General features: G+C 42.9%; 2 protein-coding genes across 2 annotated transcripts in view; both read right to left on the bottom strand.

The window, feature by feature from the left end:
• Positions 1-139: 139 nt before the first annotated feature.
• cd226 (CD226 molecule) lies at positions 140-13,337 on the bottom strand. Its single transcript, XM_079489035.1, has 7 exons — positions 13,254-13,337; positions 12,204-12,530; positions 10,473-10,652; positions 9,850-10,098; positions 8,199-8,301; positions 3,605-3,659; positions 140-437 (listed from the first exon to the last, which is right to left on the bottom strand). The coding sequence occupies exons 1-7, from the start codon at positions 13,318-13,320 to the stop codon at positions 411-413; spliced, it is 1,008 nt and encodes a 335-aa protein (XP_079345161.1). The 5' UTR covers positions 13,321-13,337; the 3' UTR covers positions 140-410.
• Positions 13,338-18,773: 5,436 nt separating this feature from the next.
• Positions 18,774-22,819, bottom strand: part of rttn (rotatin) — a 103,276-nt gene continuing 99,230 nt past the window's right edge. Inside the window, exons 48-49 of the mRNA XM_079489013.1 lie at positions 19,942-20,011; positions 18,774-19,255 (exon numbers count right to left, since the gene is read on the bottom strand). Of these exons, the coding sequence (XP_079345139.1) occupies positions 19,176-19,255; positions 19,942-20,011 (150 nt within the window). The 3' untranslated portion in view covers positions 18,774-19,175. The remainder of the gene's footprint in view (positions 19,256-19,941; positions 20,012-22,819) is intronic.

Consider the following 22,819-nt stretch of genomic DNA (forward strand, 5'->3'; position numbering starts at 1 on the left):
TATGTTATTAAAAATAGCAGATCTACAAGCTCATAGCGTGGCACCGAGTGCCGCGCTACAAGCTTGTAGGTCTGCTATTTTTGAAAAATCGAAGAACGACTGACAGAAACATAGCTTTTTCAGAAAACTGTCAGGATTTAGAAGACATTTGTAGAATCTGATCTCAGGTCAAAATGGGTTAATTAAGAAATGAGGTAGTGTCTATAACACTTTTATATTCACAGAATTTCACACCACATGAGGTCACACACGGAATCACAACCAAATCATGGGGTTTCAACTTATACTGTATTGTAGTCAAAACTACTTCATGAAGGCAAAAGAAACAAACCAAAAAAAACTACTAAATTGTCCATCACCACTTTGTCCACATTGGTGTCGTTGTCTTGCAGAGTAGACCTGCACATCCATTATTCCCTGTGCCACTGCCACCATTTCTACAGAGAGAGATGAATTTGTTTACACTTTTTCCACACAGTGGAGAATAGCACATGCATAATACTAAAATGTGTTACCTTATATATAATGTTTTTTGTGAAGCAAAACATTATTAAAAGCATACAATCAAGATTTGTACAGAAAACACAAAACACTGTAATGAGATATAAATAACATCCGTCATTATGTTGGCTTTGTCTTTTTTTCACAGAACTAAACAAAGCCAGCATAATAGTGCCCCCGTGTGGCCGTTTACATACGGTGTAGCATGTTATTCCAGAGTCAGAGGTGTGACCTGAGTGGCTAACAGTGTAAGTGTCTAGTGTTACGCTATGCTGTTTAAAATAGTAGCTGTTGTTGATAGATTTATACAGCTTAGGCCTATGCATTTATTTCACAAAAAAAAGAATGGACTGATGACACAGTAGACTGCAGTCTTTCCTTCACAGGACGACATAATAAACAGACCGTTTTCCAAATAAGAAGAGCGTGCTCAAGTTATAATAGCCCACACAGTTGTTGTCAAAGTCTAAAGGCTTCATATTGTATTATTTTTGGTTGTCTGTCCATCTTCTTTAAAGACTGCAGGTCAGGTCGGGTTGTGGAAATCGATGCACTTAAGCGTGTCGGATGGTTGCGGTAGAAATTGTTTGAAAATGTGAGTAAGTGCATGAAAAAAACCCCAAAAGACTTGACACACAAATCACTAGTGTGTGTGTGTGTGTGTGTGTGTGTGTGTGTGTGTGTGTGTGTGTGTGAGAGAGGGATAACATGTTGATGCGTAACATTACAACGCTGAATGTGTGTGAGCAATGTGTTTGGTGATCGCAAATACATTGGAGGTAGTGCAAAGTTAGCTGCCCACCAATGTAGAGTCTGTGGGTTCTAATCCAGTGCGGTGCATCCGGCTTTGTCAAGTGGAGCATCTGTATTTGTCATTACACTACTCTTGCGGGCTGGGGCAGCGCCTCTGAGCAGGGAGTATTGGGCGGGAGGAGTGGGACAGAGGCATCCTCCCATGGGGGCTCCTCACTGGCAGGTGAGTCAGTAGGATACAACACAACAGTAGTGACAACACACAGAAATGTGTGTGGTGAGTAATGCATTGGCATAATAACTAAATTGGGTTTCATATTAAAGCCAGGGACACCTTTCTCGCTATAAAGTGTAAATTAGCTTCCAGTTTGTAACGACAATACAGCTATATCCTGGACAGATAAAACCTTGGGGGAATGCAAACATCTCAAGTGAAGGTGCAATGGGGAGTGATTGCTTTGTTCTTTGTCAAAATGATTAGGCGGCATTGTCAACCTGTGAATGGAAAACCAAACATAGGAGATGTGAAAATGGAAAAGAATGATTATAACAAAGGATGTTGCAGCTCTGAATGAGGGTTATTGGGAAGATAATTTAGCGTTGCATTGTTTTAGCCAAACAAGGATGACTCAATTTTGCAGTAATCATGCAGTACATGATGTTACATTAGTCGGAACATGGCTTGAGCCAAACAAAACCCTCCCGCCATGTTTCTAAGAACTAGCCCAGTGGTTCTCGGGCTCTGAGGATATTGCAAGTGGTCCCCAAAAGAATTGGCAACACACTAACATCTTATTGATAATATAACATTAATTATTATAAATTATTTTTTTAATGAATTTATTATAAATAGCTAATATACTGTACAGTAAAAAATAAAGCTACTAGTAAAAAATTAAGAAGATACAAAATTGTCTATTTTTGCCGAATATATTAACTTATTACATACCTGGAGGACAGCCTGCAGCCCTTGCCAGTGTTTTGGAGCTTTTTTATTAATCTTTCAAGACCCACAGAATATTTTGTTCTATGCCTATGTAAACACCAAATATCTGCAAAAGAAGAGTCTCTAAAGAAGAGTTCCGTTCTTTAGTTATTGGCAGTTGAATATAGCTTTTCAACAAAAATGCAGTCTGGGAACAGAAAGCAGAGAAAGATAGTTTAAAGCGGTTGCAGCCCTACTTAGCTCGGTGCTATCTGTAGGACTTTGGCTGGTGCTGGGAGGTGTGTGGCTGGTGCTGGGAGGTGTGTGGCTGGTGCTGGGAGGTGTGTGGCTGGTGCTGGGAGGTGTGTATGTTGGTATAAATGGGACAGTTCCTCAGCTGCTTCTTGGGTCTGGTTCCCATCCTGTACCCAGGTATGTTCTCATAGTCGCTAGGCTGTGCACATCATGTTGTACAGATGAGATGTTTGAACAGTTAGCATAAGGCATGGTATTAGTCAGGTACAGCAAGTCATGACAAATGACAATTAAATATATCGTTGGTGTCGGGGAAGAAACCTTGTATGTATGTGAAGCGGTGTCTTCAATCCGAAGGTTCCCGGTTTGATCTCCGGCTCCTCATGGCTAAGCATCGAAGTGCTGCTGAGCAAGACACTTTGTTGCCTTTACATGGTTTCCTCCGCTATCGGTGTGTGTATGGTCAGTGTGTGAAGGGTTGAAAGTTAAGTACATTGTAAAGCGCTTTAAGTAAGCCATAGGGAAGGATCCTATCTCCTGTTTCTGTAGCGTGAGTGAGGCAGCTTGATGTACAAGTAGTAAGTACACCCCCTGGACATGACACTAGTATGTCGCAGGGACTTACGCCAATCCAACCCTTGATGCTGAGTGCCAAGCAGGGAGGCACTGGGTCCCATTTGTCTTGACTTGACCCGGCCGGCCTCCCAGTCTCAGGGCGGACACTCTAACCACAACGCCAGTGAGCTGGTAAAACTCTTTGCAGGCACACAAAGACTAGAAAGGTGCTATATAAATGCAGTCCATTCACCATTTAACATCTTCACATTTCATATAGTATAAATTCATGCCCTACTTTGTTGTAAAGATTGTCACATGCTCACAATTATTAACAAAGCTTGTGATTAAATATGAACTTAATTGGATCCATTGGAACACAGGTTCCTTTTAGTGACGGAACTGTAAACGGTTTTGGACATACAAGGTTTCCACCCGACAACGACAACATATGGATGATATTGTGGCAGTCAGTCCATAGTCCATACATGAAGATATTAATATCAAATAATATATTGACAATAGTTAAATGCTGCATATGAATTGCATTCAAACAGATACCGTGGAACAGACAGACTAGAACACAGTAACAGACTAGATCACAGTAACATTTACCGGTCTCTGAGATGGATGTAGTTTCAGTCTGTACTCCTCTCTCCTGTACCTCTTCCTGAAACACACAGTATGTATGTATGGATTATACCAGGGGTTCTCAACCCGTGGGTCGCGACCCCTCGGGGGGTCGCCAAATTATTTTGGGGGGTCCCCAATTTTTATTTTTTTTAACTGAATGGCTGGAATATGGAAATGAAGAGTTTACATAGTACATGCATAAACTTTCCTTAATGATTATATCTGGTTTCAGTATTCAATTATGATATATTTTCTCTATTATAAGGTTATTTTTGCAGTCAGTTTGTATTGGCGGTGGGGATGGGGGGCGGGGCGGGGGTCAGGAGACATGGCCAAAGCATTTCCGGGGGTCTCCAGCCAAAAAGGTTGAGAACCCCTGGATTATACTATACTTGAGGGCCAAATAGCAACCCCCCCCCCCCCCCCCCCCCCCGGTTTGGACCGTGGGCGAGTGCAGCACTGCCAGTCTGTACCAGTGAAAAGTTCAAAGCCATCAAGGGGCAATTTAAAAAGAGCAAATATAAATATATAATATAATATAGATAATAATTATATCTGTCTCCGGTTTTCATGATGATGATTTTGAACTATAGAAAGAGGGCACTTTAGAAAGAGGGAATATTGTAGAAAGATGACAAAAAGTACAGACATAAACACCTATCTGTCTCTGCTTTTCATGATTAGTTTGAACTTTTAAAGGGGCACTTTAGAGGAAATATGGTAGAAAGATGTAAAAAAGTACAGAGATGGACCACACACACACACGCACGCACGCACGCACGCACGCACGCACGCACGCACGCACACACGCACACGTGTGTGTTAGACTGCGCAACAGTGACACTTGGTTGTGAAAACCAACCAAGCGCTATTTTCGTGCTCGGACGCACCCAGCCAGCCAGCGAGGGACACACATTCAGTAGCTCCGCATAGTGGAGTGGTTGCACCACTCAAACAAGGACGGGACAAATAAATAATATATAACTCTGCACACACCAGAACAATGCTTTTACTTACATCAGTGGTTCTTGTACCTTATAATTTCAAGGACCCCCCTTTAACTCTGAGAGTGTGCCCCTCAAGAGGGGGGATTGGTCAGTCCTTGTTCCTTTGTAGTTTATTTGCTTTTATCGAGATGAAAGCGGAGAGGGAAGGCATAATAAGGAGAGCTTTGTAGTTTGTAACCCTCTTTTGAAAAATAATTTCAAAAGCCATCAGGACAACCAGAGACGGACAGATGCTGTTAAAAACATTAACATAACAAACACACCTGTATAGTTTGGTCTCCTTTCTTCCTAACATTTCCTCTTCTTTCTAAACTACTCCCGGTGGCTTTGAACTTTTCATTGGTCACACACACAACGTCCACATGTGTATTTGTGTATCTGTATTGTATTGTGTTTTTGTATGGACAGTGTTGGGTGCTAGCACATATGCACACATGGCATCAACGCATGGTGTTGGGTGCTAGCACATATGCACACATGGCATCAACGCATGGTGTTGTGTGCTGGCACATATGCACACATGGCATCAACGCATGGTGTTGTGTGCTGGCACATATGCACACATGGCATCAACGCATGGTGTTGTGTGCTGGCACACTATACACTGTCTTTCTTTTATCATTCATTTCTTAAGAGCCTGCCCAGGGACTACAGATGGAAATTAGCTTTGGCTAACTCTGGCCCATTTACATTGAGGTGAAAACTGACATGTTGATTAATGAGCTTTGTCCCTGTCAAATAAATAAATAAATAATGTGTGACCTGCCTGCCAGCGGTCCCTCCGCTTGTAGTCGATCTGCTGTTTGGAAAATAACGCCACCCTATGGAAGTCTCTCCTGACAGAGACTTGCCCCCATGCCCCAAGGCTGGACTCATTTTATGTCTGCCCTGAAAAGGCATTTGTTCATCAAGGCCTCTGACTGCTAGTGTTGTTTTGTTTTCTTTGTTGTTTCTTCTTAGTTTTTGTTTTTTTATTGTAACACGCCCTTGGGTTTCATAAAAGATTCCATATAAATTGAACTTATTACAAATAATGATGTGTATGAGGCTGAGCAGAGCACCGTGTTGTGAGCCTGTAGGTCTGCTATTTTCAGCATATATTTAAGCATTAGAACATTGTGGACAAAAGTCACAGCAGTCTGGGGCACGGTGGCACAGTTGTGGGCTCCGAGTTGCGAGGACTTGAGTCTTGAATCCGGCACCTGTCACGTCTCTTCCCATCTCTCTATCTGCCACGCTCCTGTCTCAAGGGGTGAAATCAGCTCTCAACAGCTTCTGACATACATAGGGGTTGGCCCTTGCATCCAGCAAGCGCAACCTGGGAGGTACGGTTTGAAGGTCTATTGACTAATGACTCCCGAGCCATGCTACAAGCTGGCTGCCAGAATGTGTTCCCTCCAGGCTCTAGTAGAGGCTTCCCCTCCCCATATTTCTGGCAGAAGCCATAGAGCGTCGCAGTCCCGCCCCCTACCCTGGACCAGGAAATGATTCTCCGTTCATTTTCCTCATAGACATTTCAGAAAGTATTTATTTAAAGACGTTTACGCCGCGGACAAAGCCAACTCGAGTCGTGACAACTCATGACAACACAAACAATATTTTGGACCAAACAAATAATTAGAAAGAAGAAAAAAACGGCAGGTTACAACACTTTTTTTGTTGTTTTTCTTCTTTGTAATTATTTGTTTGGTCCAAAATATTGTTTGTGTTGTCATGAGTTGTCACGACTCGAGTTGGCTTTGTCCGCGGCGTAACCGTCTTTAAATAAATACTTTAAGAAATGTCTATGGGAAAAATGCATTGGGATTAATTTCCTGGTCCATGGTAGGGGGCGGGACTGCGACACTCTATTGAGGGCTCGTTTCACCCTTCTGCTCTCAGCACTGTCCCGTCTAATAAAAATGCTCAAAAGCCCTAAAAAAAAAGAAACAGGGGTTTGGACAGCTACTGTAACTAGTAACTACTAGAATTCACTTGGATGTCTCTCCCACAGGTAAGTATGACTGGTAAATATAAAGGGAGATGGGTTTGGCAACTATAGGCATTTTCGCAACAATATACTGTAGCAGGTATAGTAGGTTCAGTGTATAGGGCAGGGGTGGGCAACTGGCGGCCCGGGGGCCACATGCGGCCCCCACCTTCACATAATGTGGCCCTCAGGTTAATGTCAGAATACTGATTATAATATTGGTTTCAGCTGTTTACAATTCCACAACATGCAAACATGACCCGCTGTTATTACTTCAGTCTAAAATAGTAGCTCATTGCTCAACACAAGTATAATTAAAGGCATTTGAAATTACATAAAAATGTTAATTTTCAGGATTCCAATTAAAAAATAGCAAAAATTCAGGATTTCAATTCGAATATAGCAAAAATAGCTGATCTACAAGCTCAAAACGCGTCGCAGCGCGACGCGTTTTGAGCTTGTAGACCGCTATTTTTGCGACGAGAGTAATATATGGCCCTAGGGAGTGAGTGTGGAAATATAGTGGCCCTCTCCATCGTCAAAGTTGCCCACCCCTGGTTCAGTGTACAGGAATATGCTTGGGTGTTACAGGCTTTTCAAAACTTTTCTTCTGCAGAAGAATACGACTAATTCTGTATGCTCAAAACTTCAAGATGGAGTGCAATGGGCTTTTTGGGCTTTTTATCTTGAAGTTTCAGTCTGAAACGGAAGGCTGTGTGTTTCTGAACCAATCGGAGTAGATCTGTAATGGAAATCAGCTGTGTTTGGAGGAACGCGCAACAATGGTAATCAAACAGGTGAATGAAATCAAGACACATTTGTATTCATGCATCACGTTTTCGTTCCAAGGGAGTCATTACAATTTGATTTGTATGGACTTTTGATATAGAAATACACAAAAAAATAATTTTCCCATTGCTTTGGCATCTATTGTTGGGTATGCCCATATGACTAAGGATATGCTCTAAAAGTGTGAAAAACATATTTTTCTCATTTCACTACGTCCCTTTAAGTAAAGTTGAATTAAAATGTAAGACAATAATGACTTTTAAGGCCAAACGTGCTGGACCCACTGCTGACACCCTGATCTAAGGATTGAAACTGAAAGTGTCAGCGGTGGCCGAACGGATTGCGGAGCGGTCTTGATACCGGAAGGTCGCCAGTTCGAATCAGCGGTCCGACACGTTAAAATTACCACCGCTGAAGTGCCCTTGAACAAGGCATTGAACCACTACGCTGAAATGTTCTATGAGCAGGGCCTGGCTGGAAACAAGTTTTTGAGCTTAGCCCAGATACCCTGGGTAAATATAGTAATCATTTCATTTAATTTCAAACACAGAGAGAGTTAGGGCTCTATTATCGTCAGTCCCGAATCCCTAAACTTCTTTACCTTTTTTACTATTTTGAAAATTATTTTTTTAAATGATTCTACATCGACATGTTGTGAGCTTGTAGATTGGTTATTTGAACTATTCAAACATGTCATGGAAGCTGTCACAACTCAAGGTGGTACAGTACAGTGCAGTGCAGGTATATCATTTAGTTGCAACCTTTAGTTGAGTTGGCTGAAGTGGTGTGGGGATGCACGTTGTGATCGTACCTGAGCCTCAGCGCCAGCAAGGAGAAGACGGAGAGCAGAAGTATAGCAGCTACACCGACCCCGGTGTAAATGTACAGCATGTATCCAGACAGGCTGAAGAAACCTGGGAGGGGAACACAGAGAGTACAAATGTACATGTATTGTACTATGCAGACAGTGTGTGAAACACACAGAACAGAATCGGCATGCACACGGAACGATACAGACTCTCTTTTATGCCAACTGCTATCAGACTATACAATGCATAAGAACTTCCTCCCCCCTCCCCGAATGGCATATGGTCCTTAGTGGTGCTGGTCTTGTGTGGTTTATGTCCATTTGTGTCTGTTTTTGTGTTTCTGTCTGTCCAGTAGTTTTAGCTTTCTATGTGTCACATTATGCTGTTGTAACGCTTCAATTTCCCCTCGGGGATTAATAAAGTATATCTAATCTCATCTCATCTCATCAAGTAAGTCAGGTCTCTATTCAAAGTAAAGTACAAAAAAAGAACAGTGGGTTGAACGTGATAGTTCTACAGTGGTTGTGGTATGTGTTTCACATCCGCATCACTCACTGGAACGACAAAGCCACTGAATAAAAGCTCCTATGTGGATGTGGGACTTCATGTGTTCAGTCTGTGACGTTAGTCGACTCATAGAAGACGTATGATGTGCGACTAGAAGGTTTCAGCCCTATCGGACTACCATCAACTGCTACCAACTTTCATTATAGAAAATTTAAGTTAAACATAAAGGATATAAAACATTATGTGAAGTCAAGTTACTTCATTCATTGTCCCAGTGGCAGCATGCACAAGATACTGTATATGACGCTGATCGGTCCAGCGCTTTGTAAGATTAAGGAAGCCAAACTAAAATGTGTTTACTCTTATGTACCTGTGCACAAGATGTAACAACCTTGAGATTAGCCAAGAACAGACAGAACAATCTTGCCTATTACAGAGCCATGTTGCAGACATTAGTCATAATGACTAAGATCACTAATACAATACAATACTGCACAGTATTCACGTGTGCAGTATGTGTGCACACATAAGCTCACAGACAGAAACTAGATTCATAAAACCACAATATGCCAATATGACACACATGACCAAAATGCCACAAGATAGACAAATACATCTTCCAAATATGGCCATTGAGAGTGAGAGGGGCTACTTTTACTTCCCCGTCAGGTTTCATGTCCTCTCTCTCCCCTCTCCCCCCCTTCATTGCAGAGGGATTTACCATAGGGCTCAGAGCAATACAAATACATGTTTTTGAGTGGTGCAACCACTCCAAGGAACAGCAATGTCTGTGACTATGTGATTATGTTACAATGTTACTATGTACCAGTAGGGGCAAAAGTGGCGCTGTTGTGCCAGAAACAGAGAGAGAGAGAGAGATAGTGCTGCACTGTTGCCTGCTAATGAGAGAGAGAGAGAGAGAGAGAGAGAGAGAGGGGGGCAGGGGGGAGTTGCACCACTCAGTTCACACGGGTGTGATTTTTGGAATAAAGTGCATCACCGAAATTGTATACTGATATCTGATATTTTTAAGTCCAGCCTTACTAGGCTAGCGCTTTTACTGTAAGTTTCAGGGACAGAGCGTGTGTGTGTGCACGCGTGTGTGTGTGTGTGTGTGTGCGCATGTGCGTGCGTGCGTCATCATACCTGGGTTAGATAGAGTGAGGAGCACGGTGGTCGTCTGCGAGCCGGTGTCTGTGATGAAGTGACATCGGTAGAAGCCTCCATCCTCCTCCACCACCTCCGTCAGCTGGAGGCTGATGTCCAGGCTGTCCGTGCAGTTCACCCTGCCCCTCTGGGTGTAGTCCTCAGCCACCAGGCCCCCGTCAACCACCCGACACAACCCTAAGATGCCAACCTGCTGGCTGCTGTCACCTCCTTCTCCTTCGCCTCCGCCTAGCGTTGATTTGGACAGTACATTTTTATTTAGTTTTTAGTCATAGTCTTTTTGAACACAATTGAATTTAGTTTGAATTTAGCAGCGGTGGCCGAACGGTTTGCGGAGAGGTCTTGATACCGGAAGGTCGCCAGTTCGTATCCCTGGACCGGCACGTTAAAATTACCACCGCTGAAGTGCCCTTGAGCAAGGCATTGAACCACTACCATGAAATGTTCTCTGAGCAGGGCCTGGCTGTAAACAAGTATCTGATGCTTAGTCCAGTTACCCTGGGTAAATATAGTAACTTTGCTTTGCTTTGCTTTGTCATATTTTAGCCATCTGACATGTTTTAGCGTTAAGTCTAGTTTTAGTCCATGACATCAACATATACCTCCGCCCCAGGGCAGGCCGAGGTCTAGCTTCTCCATGGTGACCTGGTAGACGGTCCCGTTGTGCTCGTGGTTACAGCTGATGGTCAGGTTGTCGCTCCGCCGTGCCACCAGCTCCACGTCGGCCTCGATCACCTCCGGCGCCGGAGTTTCTATGATGTCATCCGCTGGTAGCGCCTCATCTGTACACGGTTAAGGTAAAAATAAATAAAAAATAAATAAAAACTGCGACCACAATTTGTACCTCATAAAAATAAATTGAGACAAACCCAAGATGACATTCAAAATGACGTTTTGAGTTGTAATGCAGTCATTGGTGGGGGGGTCCTCAGCTAAATGACAGGGGCTCAGGGGTAGTGTCGTGTTATTTATGGATGTGCGAGATTTATTCTCAGAAATTGGAGTAAAATATATATTGGGTCAAATTGATTGATCAACTGTGTTTCTCTACTGATAACTGTAGAGAGCTGTGGGTCTCCACATTCCATTCTGCATGAAAACGGTTGAGTTGGGGGTTGGGCGAGCTGCTTATCAGTGAAATGATTAGTAAAGACTAATCATTGTGTATATCCCTGCACTACACCTACATCCAGTGATCTTGGTACAATATAGAAATTGATCTATTGAAGATTCTGACATTCAAATGTACATATTTTTTGTTTTGATTGTATTGCTGTATTGTTGTATTGTGCTTTGGCAATGTAAACGTATGTTTTCTCATGCCAATAAAGCCCTTTGAATTGAAAGGAGCCGTTTATGACACCTGAAAGGAGGAACTCAACTCACTACTTTAAGAACATGTCAATGTGGAAGTGTTGAAGTGTCCTTGAGCAAGACGCTGAAGCAATTGCTCCTGCAGGTTGGAGCCTTGCATTGTTTCCTCCACCATCAGTGTATGAATGTGTGTGAGATCACGGGTGCAATTAATGCACCTATCTATGTATATATATATCCACAATTTACTATTTAAATGGACCCTTAGCGGTCTGTAACTCTGAGAATGAACCAAACGGCCCCCGCAAGGGTCCATTTGGTTCCATTTACACACTCACATGGGGTCTATGGCCTTACATACATACATACATACATACATACATACATACATACATACATACATACATACATACATACATACATACATACATACATACATACATACATACATACATACATACATACATACCAAACTGGGGAGCCTTGCAATTAAAAAGTCTGAGAACCACTGATCTAGAAAGGAGCAACTATAGCTCTAAGATAAAACCGTAACATGACACAATACCTCCTCTATTTAAAGGGATTGTGACATAAACATTTTTTCTTTTTTACATCTTTCTTAATATTTTTAGGTTTTCTGAGCTCAATTGCACCCAAAAAAACGGAACTTTTAACATTCAGTAGATTTTCTGTGGTGTGGGGTTTTCTGGCTCAAACAGGTGCTCTGAGTTTCCTGCTGTTTGTGATGTAAGAGACAGAAACTCCCATATATGTCAATGGGATTTGCCAGCAGATGTCACTGTTTTCACTGTTTTGCCTGTTTTCATTGCAGCTCAGAAATACTTCCAAACCCCAGAGAAAGCTCCAGACCACAGAAAATCCACTGAATGTTCAAAGTTCAGGGTTTTTTTTTTGGATGTAATTGAGGTTATAAAAACCTAAAAGAAAAACGAAAAATACAAATAAATGAAATGTCATGAAACCTTTAACACAATGAGCGGCAGCAACATGCTTAGTACCTAGATCGTCCACCTGTATGTTCCTGGTCCAGGAGCCCTGGGGGAAGGTCTGGATGGAACAGTGGTACAGGCCAGCGTCCTGGTGCGTGATGTTCTTCATGGTGATGCTAGCGTCCATGGGCGTGGTCCTGAGGAACTCGATCCTCTCGCGGTACTGATGGGAGAAGGCCACGCCGTACTCTGGGTGGAACACCGCTATGGGAGCCTTCTCCGGGTGCTTGGTCCAGGACACCATGCTGAGGTTCCCGTCCCAGGGGCACATGCACTCCAGAACCATCCCTTCCTCCAGAGCCACGGTGATGGCGTCCTCTCTCTGCTGGCTAGCAACTGGAAAGGCACACGGTACAGAGTATTCATCACCCATTCATTGAACATGCCACTTGTGGATGATTGATGTTTAATCATGTTCATATTAAAGAACCAGCAAATACTAAATAATGTGTGCGGTGGGCGACTCTGAAACAACAAATACCATTGTCTGAGCGGTCTAGAATCCAGAGGGCAATTTTCTGATCTGATTAGCAGTCATGATAGATGAGACATGATTGATTAAGTAGCGGGGAAAAAAGACAATTAACTTTTTCCAAGTCTGTTTGAAATGTTTATCTGGAGTTAAAAAAAAGGGTATTGACGGTTTGAAGATTATCAGTCTTTCACTACTTTGAGACCATCCCCTAGCCAATGTTAATTAAGTGTATTTGAGCCTGTGCATGCCAATAGCCCTTGATTAAGCAATGGATTCCAAGTTTTCGGAGCTGAATGAGAACACTGAGTGATGAAGTAAAAAACAAAACAAAACAAAAAAGAATAAAAGGCACATTCTCTATATTATTGCAAACATAATGAATAAATACAATATGGAGGCATCTTACGCTGTCAACAGTGAGTGGCATTTTCAAGGCACAGTCTATGTAAAATCTGACAAACAAATGAACCCCTATCTGTCCTGTTCCCTCAGCGCTATAGGAACCTTTGACACGATTAATTCATTGACTTTTGTATGCCTGGACAAGTGTAAAAACATAATTAAAGAATGATCAATCCTGTTACCTTTCAGAAAGGAGAGAACGATGAGGAGTACCATGAAGTACCAGTGGTTCTTTTGTACAGCTTCCATGTTGCCCCACTGAAGGCAGAATGAAAGCTGCATTGATGTGATGAGTGCAGAGGCACCCAGGCTGCACTTCCTGCTAGTGCTCAGGCTACAGAGAGTCAGTTGAGCTGCTGGGGGGATGGATGAGGGTGGGGGGGGACACTTCATGCTAACTCACTGTTAGCTCATTCCACAACAGAGGGCCACTTTATCACTGGGGCGGGTAATGGGTGCCAAGCTTATGGCATAGAGCTGTATGATGGGTTGTATATTGGAAGTTCTTACTAGGGTCGCAAATCACGTACAAAACGCTCCAAAAAAAGTGCCTTGACAATTTGTTGCGTTTTAAAAGGTTTTCACGCTTGAAAGATCAAAATCATCAATCATCAGTTTATAGATCCTTTTTTTTCTCCCCCCTCTCCACGCAGCGTTGGAAGGGTTTTCTGAGTGTTTGGGAGAAGCGGGAGGAGGCGTGCGAGTGCCAGTGAATGTTTGTGTGAAGGCTCTGCTGGTTAGCAACTAGCCCAGGCTAGTGTTCCCCAATACATTTGTGGGTCGCGGACACATTTTTAGGGGTTGCGAGTAAAAGTTCCTATACATTTTGTTTTTAATTATACCATTTTATAATATTTTCAAAAATCCCTGCTTCCTCCTCACCAAACAAACATTTTTCAAAATAATTTCATACATAAATACAAAAAACAAAAATCCATAAATCATTAGAAATTACTTTTAGTAGTGAAAACAGCAGATCTACAAGCTCACAACGCAACACATTGCGAGCTTGTAGATCTATTGCTATTTTAACTTGTTTATGTAAACTTCTAAAATGTTTGGGAACCACTGTGTTGAGGACTGAGTGTTAACCCAACAACACTTAGAACTCAGCAACAAAAGTTCCTTAACTTAACTTCGGTTCATTATTTCTCCACTATAATAATACCAATTGGTATAGTATTTTATATAATTTTAATCGTTGGTTAGTCACCTTTACAATGAGGCATAGAGTGTAAGGATCGGGTGTTCGTGGAATGAGCAACACAGCTAAACATATGGGTAGCGCCTCCAAAAAATGTGCCAAAATGGCAAGTGGTTGGTATTCATCCTTGCTTTGAGTTGCTTAGTGGATTGGATGATTGCACTCTCACACATAAAACACAGGTATTTTTACACTTTATTAATTTTACACTCAGTGTTAGGGAACTCAGTATAGTGGGTAGAAGATCCAATAGCAGCTGCAACAGCTTGGCACCATGCTGGTCACCAAACCTACCCACTGAGCATTTATGTAGTCTAATAGACGTCTAAATGGCAAAAACAACGTCTAAAAACTGGGGTGAAAATAGTCTAAAAATGAAAGGTTTTTTTGCAGTCTAGGCTTAGATTAGACGTTGAAACAACGTCTAATCTAATACGTCATTTCAACGTCTATATATAGACGGTCTACATTTAGACCTTGATTAGCCTGGCTAATCAAGGTCTATATATAGACGTTGAAACGACGTTGTTTCAACGTCTAATCTAAGCCTAGACTGCTAAAAAAAACATTTTTTTTAGACTATTTTCACCCCATTTTTTTAGACGGTCGTTTAGACGTCAAAAAGCCGAAAATTGCTCAGTGGGGCCACATTTAGTTGTGGGAGGTGGGATTCCTCAAGCATGTTTTGTTGCAAGTCATCCAACATGGTTCTGTTGGACACTCTAGCACATACAGTACAGCACGTCCAAACTGATCCCACAAGTGTTCAAATGGGTTGAGGTCTGGACTCACGGCAAGCCATCCCATCCACTCCACTCCCACATTCTGGAGGTAGGCTACTCTATGATGACCCTGGCTCTGTAGGGGTGAGCGTTGTCATCCTGGAGGATGGAGTTAGGTCCCAGATTCTGAAGATATGGGATCGCCACTGGTTCAAGAATCTCATCCCGATATCTCACTGCATTTGAGATTTCCTTCAATGATGACAACCTCAAGTCCTGTCTTTCCTGTGAGAGAGATATTGCCCCATACCAAGCTGTTGCAGGTGCTTTTGGATCTTCCACCCGCTGAGTTCCCCAACACTGAGTGTGAAATTAATAAAGTGTAAAAATGGCCAATATGTGTTTTTTTCCCCTTATTACTGTGTGAGAGTGCAATCATCCAAACCACTAAGCAACTCCAAGCAAGGGTTGAATACCAACCATTTGCCATTTTGGCACATTTTTTTGGAGGCCTTACCCACACGTTTAGCTGTTTTGCTCATTCCACAAACACCCGATCCTTACAATCCATAGCTCGTTGTAAAGATGACTAATCAACGATTAAAATGATATAAAATACAATACCAATTGGTATTATTAAAGTGGAGAAATAATGGACCAAAGTTAAGTTTCCGAACTTTTGTTGCTGAGTTTACGTAGCTGCCGAAGAGCAGCAATAGACCCGCTGCCAATGAACTTCCTGAAACATTCTCGTCAATGTCCTCCAACTGAGGATGTATGTAAGTATGTGTCATTCAGGAGGTTTCCCGAGGTTATCCCCTTTAACCCATTTTGGACTGATTTTAAATCAGTTTATGTAATTTATGTCAGTTGTGCTCAACCTTTTTCATGTCAAGGACCCCCAGAATTATGTGTATTGGGCCACGGACCCCCTAGAAGCAAATATTTTAGTTAAAAATGTTCGCTCTGAAATATATATTCAAATTTTTGCACCACATTTTCACAACTTTTCAAAAATAGCAGACCTACAAGCTCGTAGCGCAGATCTGCTATTTTTCAACAGCTAAAGCATGACATAATGCTTAAAACACCAAAAGGGGTTCCCGCCAGAAATGGGTTAAACAGAGTACATAGTACATACAGTATTATCCACAGTGTACTATTGAGGCTATGTGCGCGACATCTTCGTACCTGGAAGTTACGCGGGAATGCGTACGGAGTGGCAAAAACACTACTTTCTGGCCTTGACAGCCCATACATCCAAACAGAAAAGTCCTATCTGATTGTATTAAATTACGTTTTACTCACCAACATTGCAGCTGTACGGAAAGCTTGGATTATCCTCTTTCTATCTGCAATGTTTTTGTTTCATAAAAATCCACCATAGAGATGGTCAATCAACTGCACGTCAATTAATTCCGTGCAGTTGATTATTCGTCAGAGTTTGGATGTGCTAGTATTCAATAGTGCAACGTCCTGCTGCCTCCTGCATTATGTGCAATTTTAGAAACAGGTGGTATGCAGGATCGTTGAGCGATTTCCAACGAGCGCTTCCAAACTCCAATGCTGCTCAATGTTTTGCCACTCAGTCTAATGTCAAACAAGGTGTTACAGAGAACTGTTCGGTTAGGGGTGGCAGCAGCCGTCAAGGGTCATCTGGTCAGTCGAATAAAAAAAAAAAGAACCTGGGACAATCCTTAGTGACATCGATACAAGAGCGATAGTAGCTGATCCGAGCTTTACTCTGAATACTGGTTTAGATATCCGACTAAACGGCCTGAGCACTACAAGTACAACTATACCTATAAAATATAGCTATATCAAATTTGGGGATGAACCGAATGGAAAACTAGAAAAAGTGCCCTTCTGGGCACAGGTCTCCACCAGGAGGATAGGAGTGTGTGTGATGTTTGACAAAATGTTTAAGAGTAATATAAACATGTTTTTTTGTTTGTTTCTTGCAACAATTTTCTTCATTTTGTTGAGGAAATGCAGAGCCAGATCACTCATAGCATCTCTGAGGATAGAATTCTGGATGAGCAGGACATGTGCAGCATTTTGTACAAAACGGGCTACTCCTGAAAACTTTGGAAGGCAATCTTAGCTAATCAGTGTAGAATCTGAGAAATCCAACAGGCTCGTCTTGATCACATGACTACAGAGATCATGTGTACCGATTTGCGTGAGATTTGGATGAAATCTGTGCGACTAACATAAACAATGCGTTTTGCAGAAATCAGCCTCATGGTGGCGCTATAACCGGCAGATGTGGAGGGATGCAGGGAAAATGTTTGTCCATGGCCTCTAGGGAGTGCGCATACATAAGTTGTATACAGATCGATGCAGTTATAGGTAAAAACAGGAATTGGCCTGTTATAGCGCCACCATGAGGCTGATTTGGGAGAAAAATAGTGGCATGTCGTCCTCGGCCTAGTGGAAATGTGCGTGTATAATTTCATGGAAATTGGACACTGTGTTTGTGATTTGTGGCATTTTGTTCGAAACGGACCAATCATGTGAGCTTTGGAAGCCACTCTTAGCCAATCAGGATGGAAGATGGGAAATTGTGAAGATCCGTGTTGATCACATGACTATGGAGATAGTGTATACCGAATTGTGTGATGTATGGATAAAATGTGTACGAGTTATCTACAGAAATGTGTTTTGTCTAAATCGGCCTCATGGTGGCGCTATAACAGGCCGTTGAGGAATATTTGGGGCAGAGGTTCGTCGTTGGGAGTGTGTGTGCACAGTTTGGCATGGATCGGGCTAACGGTGCCGGAGATTAGCTGATAACGGACGGACGGAATGACGGACGGACGGAAGGACGGACACACGGACGGAGTGCAAAACATACTCTCTCCCCATGCCTTCGGCCTGGTGGAGACAATTATTGGCAGAAACCAACCGGACGTGTCTTGAGGCTGTCAGTGTGGTGTGTCCTCCCCCTCACAGACACACCACCCGGGAGGTTATTTAGAAAGGAATAGCAGCTGGGCTCAACTTGAGAGAGAAGCAGCTGATGTGTACTTCTTCATACAGCTGTGAATTACCGAGAGAAGCAGTTGATTTGTAACTGTATACTTCTCCATACAACACATTGTATTTCAGAGAGAGAAGCAGTTGATTTGTAACTGTATACTTCTCCATACAACACATTGTATTTCAGAGAGAGAAGCAGTTGATTTGTAACTGTATACTTCTCCATACAACACATTGTATTTCAGATAGAGAAGCAGTTGATTTGTAACTGTATACTTCTCCATACAACACAGTGTATTTCAGATTGGTACAATGGTGTGTTACCAATCAAATTGTCCCGTTTTGTGGATGTCATGTCAACATCCCGTTTCAGTAATACTTTTTCGGCGTCTAAACCCTTTCGGACGAAAACCAAAGTATTGTCGGTGGCCAAATGTTCTGTGCACCCTTAAAAAAGCGTTCCAAGTCAAGTGGATGGCAGAGTTCACACCACTAATATTAAAAAATACAATGGTGAACGATATAGTTATCGTTATAGTGTTCAGTGTGAACGGGCTTTTAAGGCAGTTATCCTATTGTACTCTTATTGAATGCATAATATTAGGCATAAATTCTTCTGCTATCTGCCTTTGATTAAGCTTTAAATAGTGCCTGGTACAATCCTCGGGGACTAAGAGCACCCCACCAATGATGTCATTCATATACTCCTTCCCATGGGAAGGAGTATATGAATTCTCTACAGCACAAGGCAAGAGCTAGAATTATCCATATGGCACATTCTTTAATTATCCTATTAAATAACATCTGATAGGTACAAACTGTACACAAAGCAAAACATAAATACATTATTAGCAGTGGTAATTAGAAAAATATCTAAGCAATGACAGAACTTATTCAAAACATATAAATATGTGCAGGTGTCAGTTATTCAGTAGCCTCGGAAACCAAGACGTTTTTATTTCCAGGGAGGAAAAAAAAAGTCTGGGTCCGAGTCCACTTCAATTCGGCATAGAGTAGCGCAAACATCACTCACTCTCTGCTGATTTCTGATCGTCTGCACCTTTGTTAAATTGACACACACACACACACACACACTCCTCTCTCTATGTCGCTCTTATTAATTAGTCTCATGTCTTTCTGCCGGCGGATCCTGCCGGGAGCTGCCTATGCCATAAAAAGCATAGGTGAGTTCCAGGCTAGTTATTCAGTAACTGGAAAAGGTTTTCAAGGCACTTCAGCAGATAAGCGTTCATGGGGTCGTGCCTGGTCTCTGCCTCTGGTTGAAGGACCCACAGAAAGGAGGAAGATAGACAGAGAAAAGAAGAAAGGGCATGTCAATAAAAACATTTTTTAAATAAAACATGTAAACAATGGGAGGTGTTGGAGCCAGGCCAGACGTGCGCCACAGTGTTGTTTTCGTCGACTAAAACTAAGACGAAAAAATTTCGTCGACTACCTTTTTTCACTGACGAAAACTAAATGAAAACTGAGCTATGGTGACTAAAACTAAGACTAAATATACTGCCATTTTCGTCAACAAATAAAAACTAGACTAAAATGTTAGGAAGGGACTAGTGGACAAGAGATCCAGTATAAGTCATTTTTCACTTGGTTGCATGCTGAAAATAGCTGATCTACAAGCTCACAACGCGTCGCGCTGCGACGCGTTGTGAGCTTGTAGATCGGCTATTTTCAGCAAGTGTAAAAACAGCCATTACGACGGCATCAAGCCCCGCCAAAATACATTTTAGTCGACTAAATCAACTGTAGATTTAGTCGACTAAAATCGTATGATATTTAGTCGACTAAAACTAGACTAACACTAAAACATTCCAGGTGACTAAAATGTGACTAAAACTAAATGAAAACTATTCAAGAGACGACGACTAAAACTAAAATAGAAATTTGCTGCCAAAAACAACACTGGTGCCCCGTCATCAAAGTGAATGAATGAATGAATACCTCTCTTGGTGAGTACGTGTGCCTCCTCCAGCCTCGATCGAACAGAAGGACTCTTCAAAGTCGTCTTGGCCTTTGAGGAGGAATTACAAAAGACAGATCAGGAGCAGTTGCGTCGATGAGGCTGGGTCCAGGGGACCCAAAGTGTTCTATTTATAATCGGGAGGGAGGGAGGAACATAAAATGTGAGTCTCAGGTGCGTGAGAGAGGAGAGATTCTCATCCAGTCTCAGGTGCGTGAGAGAGGATAGATTCTCATCCAGTCTCAGGTGCATGAGAGAGGATAGATTCTCATCCAGTCTCAGGTGCGTGAGAGAGGATAGATTCTCATCCAGTCTCAGGTGCGTGAGAGAGGATAGATTCTCATCCAGTCTCAGGTGCATGAGAGAGGATAGATTCTCATCCAGTCTCAGGTGCGTGAGAGAGGATAGATTCTCATCCAGTCTCAGGTGCATGAGAGAGGATAGATTCTCATCCAGTCTCAGGTGCGTGAGAGAGGATAGATTCTCATCCAGTCTCAGGTGCATGAGAGAGGATAGATTCTCATCCAGTCTCAGGTGCGTGAGAGAGGATAGATTCTCATCCAGTCTCAGGTGCATGAGAGAGGATAGATTCTCATCCAGGCTGTCTTGCAGAAACCTCTCGCATCTCCATATTTCAACTCTGTATATTTCATTAAGGGACCAAGCAGTCCCTATTGTTTTTGTCGTTTTTTTTCTTCTTCTTCTTCTGCCAAAAATAGCAGTTATGGCTGAACCGTACAGTCGGTTTTCTGTTTCTGCTGTTGTCCAGAACCGCCAAAAAGGCCTCTGCCGGGCCACAAAAGGCCTCTGCCCGGGCCAGACTCCATATTTGGGCATGCCTGACAAAGAACTGTTCTGACATCATTCTGATGTCTGCATAGACTCCATATTTGGGCATGCCTGACAAAGTACTCCATGGGCATAAAAGGGACACGGATATAATATCTGGGTGGGGCATGCAACTTGCATCGTTCCAAGTAGGCCAGTGCCCAAAATCTGATTCCGATTTTTACAAACTAGAGCGGTGCCGGGGGGTCTCTGTGGCCGGGCCCCTGGTTCCATGGCCTGGGTACATTATTGGGCCGGGGTCCCTGGAGCCTGGGGGTCCCCGGCTCTGTCTGTCTCTGTGGCCGGGCCCCTGGTTCCATGGCCTGGGTACATTATTGGACCGGGGTCCCTGGAGCCTGGGCTCTGTCACGAGCCGATGTGACTTGTTTGTGTTTAGACTTATTGAGTGGTGTAAACCACTCCTACAACTGGCTTTGTTGTGCAGAAAAAATGAGCATGGTTGCTATGTTCACCCTGTTCACCCGGGTGTGATTTCATTACGTCAACTGGCTGTGCAGAAAAAATGAGCATGGTTGCTATGTTCACCCTGTTCACCCGGGTGTGATTTAATTACGTCAGACATGATTTCATTACATCAGGCAGGCTATATAAGACCTTACACCACTCAGTTCACACGGGTGTGATTTTTATTTAAACAAATGGGATTCTAATCTGAATGTGGCACAGATATGATTCAGGCTGTTTGTTTGGCTGCCAGTTTAAATGGGGACAATTTAAAGTAAGTGTGAATGAACAGGGTGCCGTCAAAAGGCGTCATTAAGACGTGCATTGGTAATAGTTTGTGTTGTGTGTGATGTAACACCTATATAAGATCATGTGCTGTGTTGGAAGTGACATTGTTCACATTGAGGGAGAGAGAGAGAGAGAGTGAGCGAGCAAACCAGACGGACAGACAGATGTTTTCTTGGACTGTTTCCAAAGCAGGAGGACCAAAGCGATACTATCATGCTGCTGTAGCAGTGAGGAACAAACTTTATTCCTTTGGAGGCGTGTATAATGGAGAGTACGACAAGGGTCAGATGGATGTCCATGTCTTTGACACAATATCTTTATGCTGGAAGAAGTTACCTCCAGTGAGAGATAGAAGAGGAGATGGTCAGCTTGAGGTTCCATCCGGGAACTACGGCCACACAGCTGTGCAGGTAGAAGATACAGTCTACATCTGGGGAGGATGTGTTGTGTATGGGCTTTATGCATTTGATGTAGACGCCCACAGATGGTTGAAACTCAGCAGGGTTTCTGGAGCTGTTCCAAAGGCGAGGTGGTACCACTCGGCCTGCGTCTTGGGGAAGGTCATGTTTATCCATGGAGGATACAACATGAACGAGCGGAGTTGTGGACTCACTACTGACATGTACAAGTTGGACACCAGCACAATGGTCTGGTCTTTCATTAACACCAGAGGAACTCCACCATCTGCTTCAGCACGTCACTCTGCCACCATCATTGGAACAAAGATGTTTGTATTTGGGGGCGAGTGGACCTCGGAACAAACATCTTTCTTCAACACCATCAGAGTGTTTGACACAGAGACTAACTCCTGGCTGAACACGCCTTATGCACAGCTTCTTCCAGAAGGACGATGTGGTCATTCAGCCTTTACCTACAATGGAGAGCTGTACATATTTGGTGGCGCCAGCAGACCAGATCAGGAACTCAATGATCTGTGGAAATTCAGTCCGGAGACATTCTCCTGGAAGAAGGTTGAACCCAAAGGGAAACGCCCGCCGGGTCCAATGATTGGTATGTGCTGTTGCATGGTGGGAGATCGTTGCATCCTCTTTGGAGGGAACACAAACACTGATGACATGTTCATCTTAGACTTGAGTCCTAGCCTGAAGACGTTATGCAAGCTAACTGTTATTCAGTACGGTCTGGAACAGTCTGAACTCCCGCACAACCTCAGGTGGGAACTGGCAGCCATGACAACCAACACTCGCTCACTGCCACTAAAAAAAAGTTCAGTCACACGATGGAGATTCTGAGTAGAGCCGCAGGCTGCTTCTTCCC

Source organism: Electrona antarctica (genome assembly GCF_951216825.1).
Source record: "Electrona antarctica genome assembly, chromosome: 20".
Taxonomy (NCBI): Eukaryota; Metazoa; Chordata; class Actinopteri; order Myctophiformes; family Myctophidae; genus Electrona; species Electrona antarctica.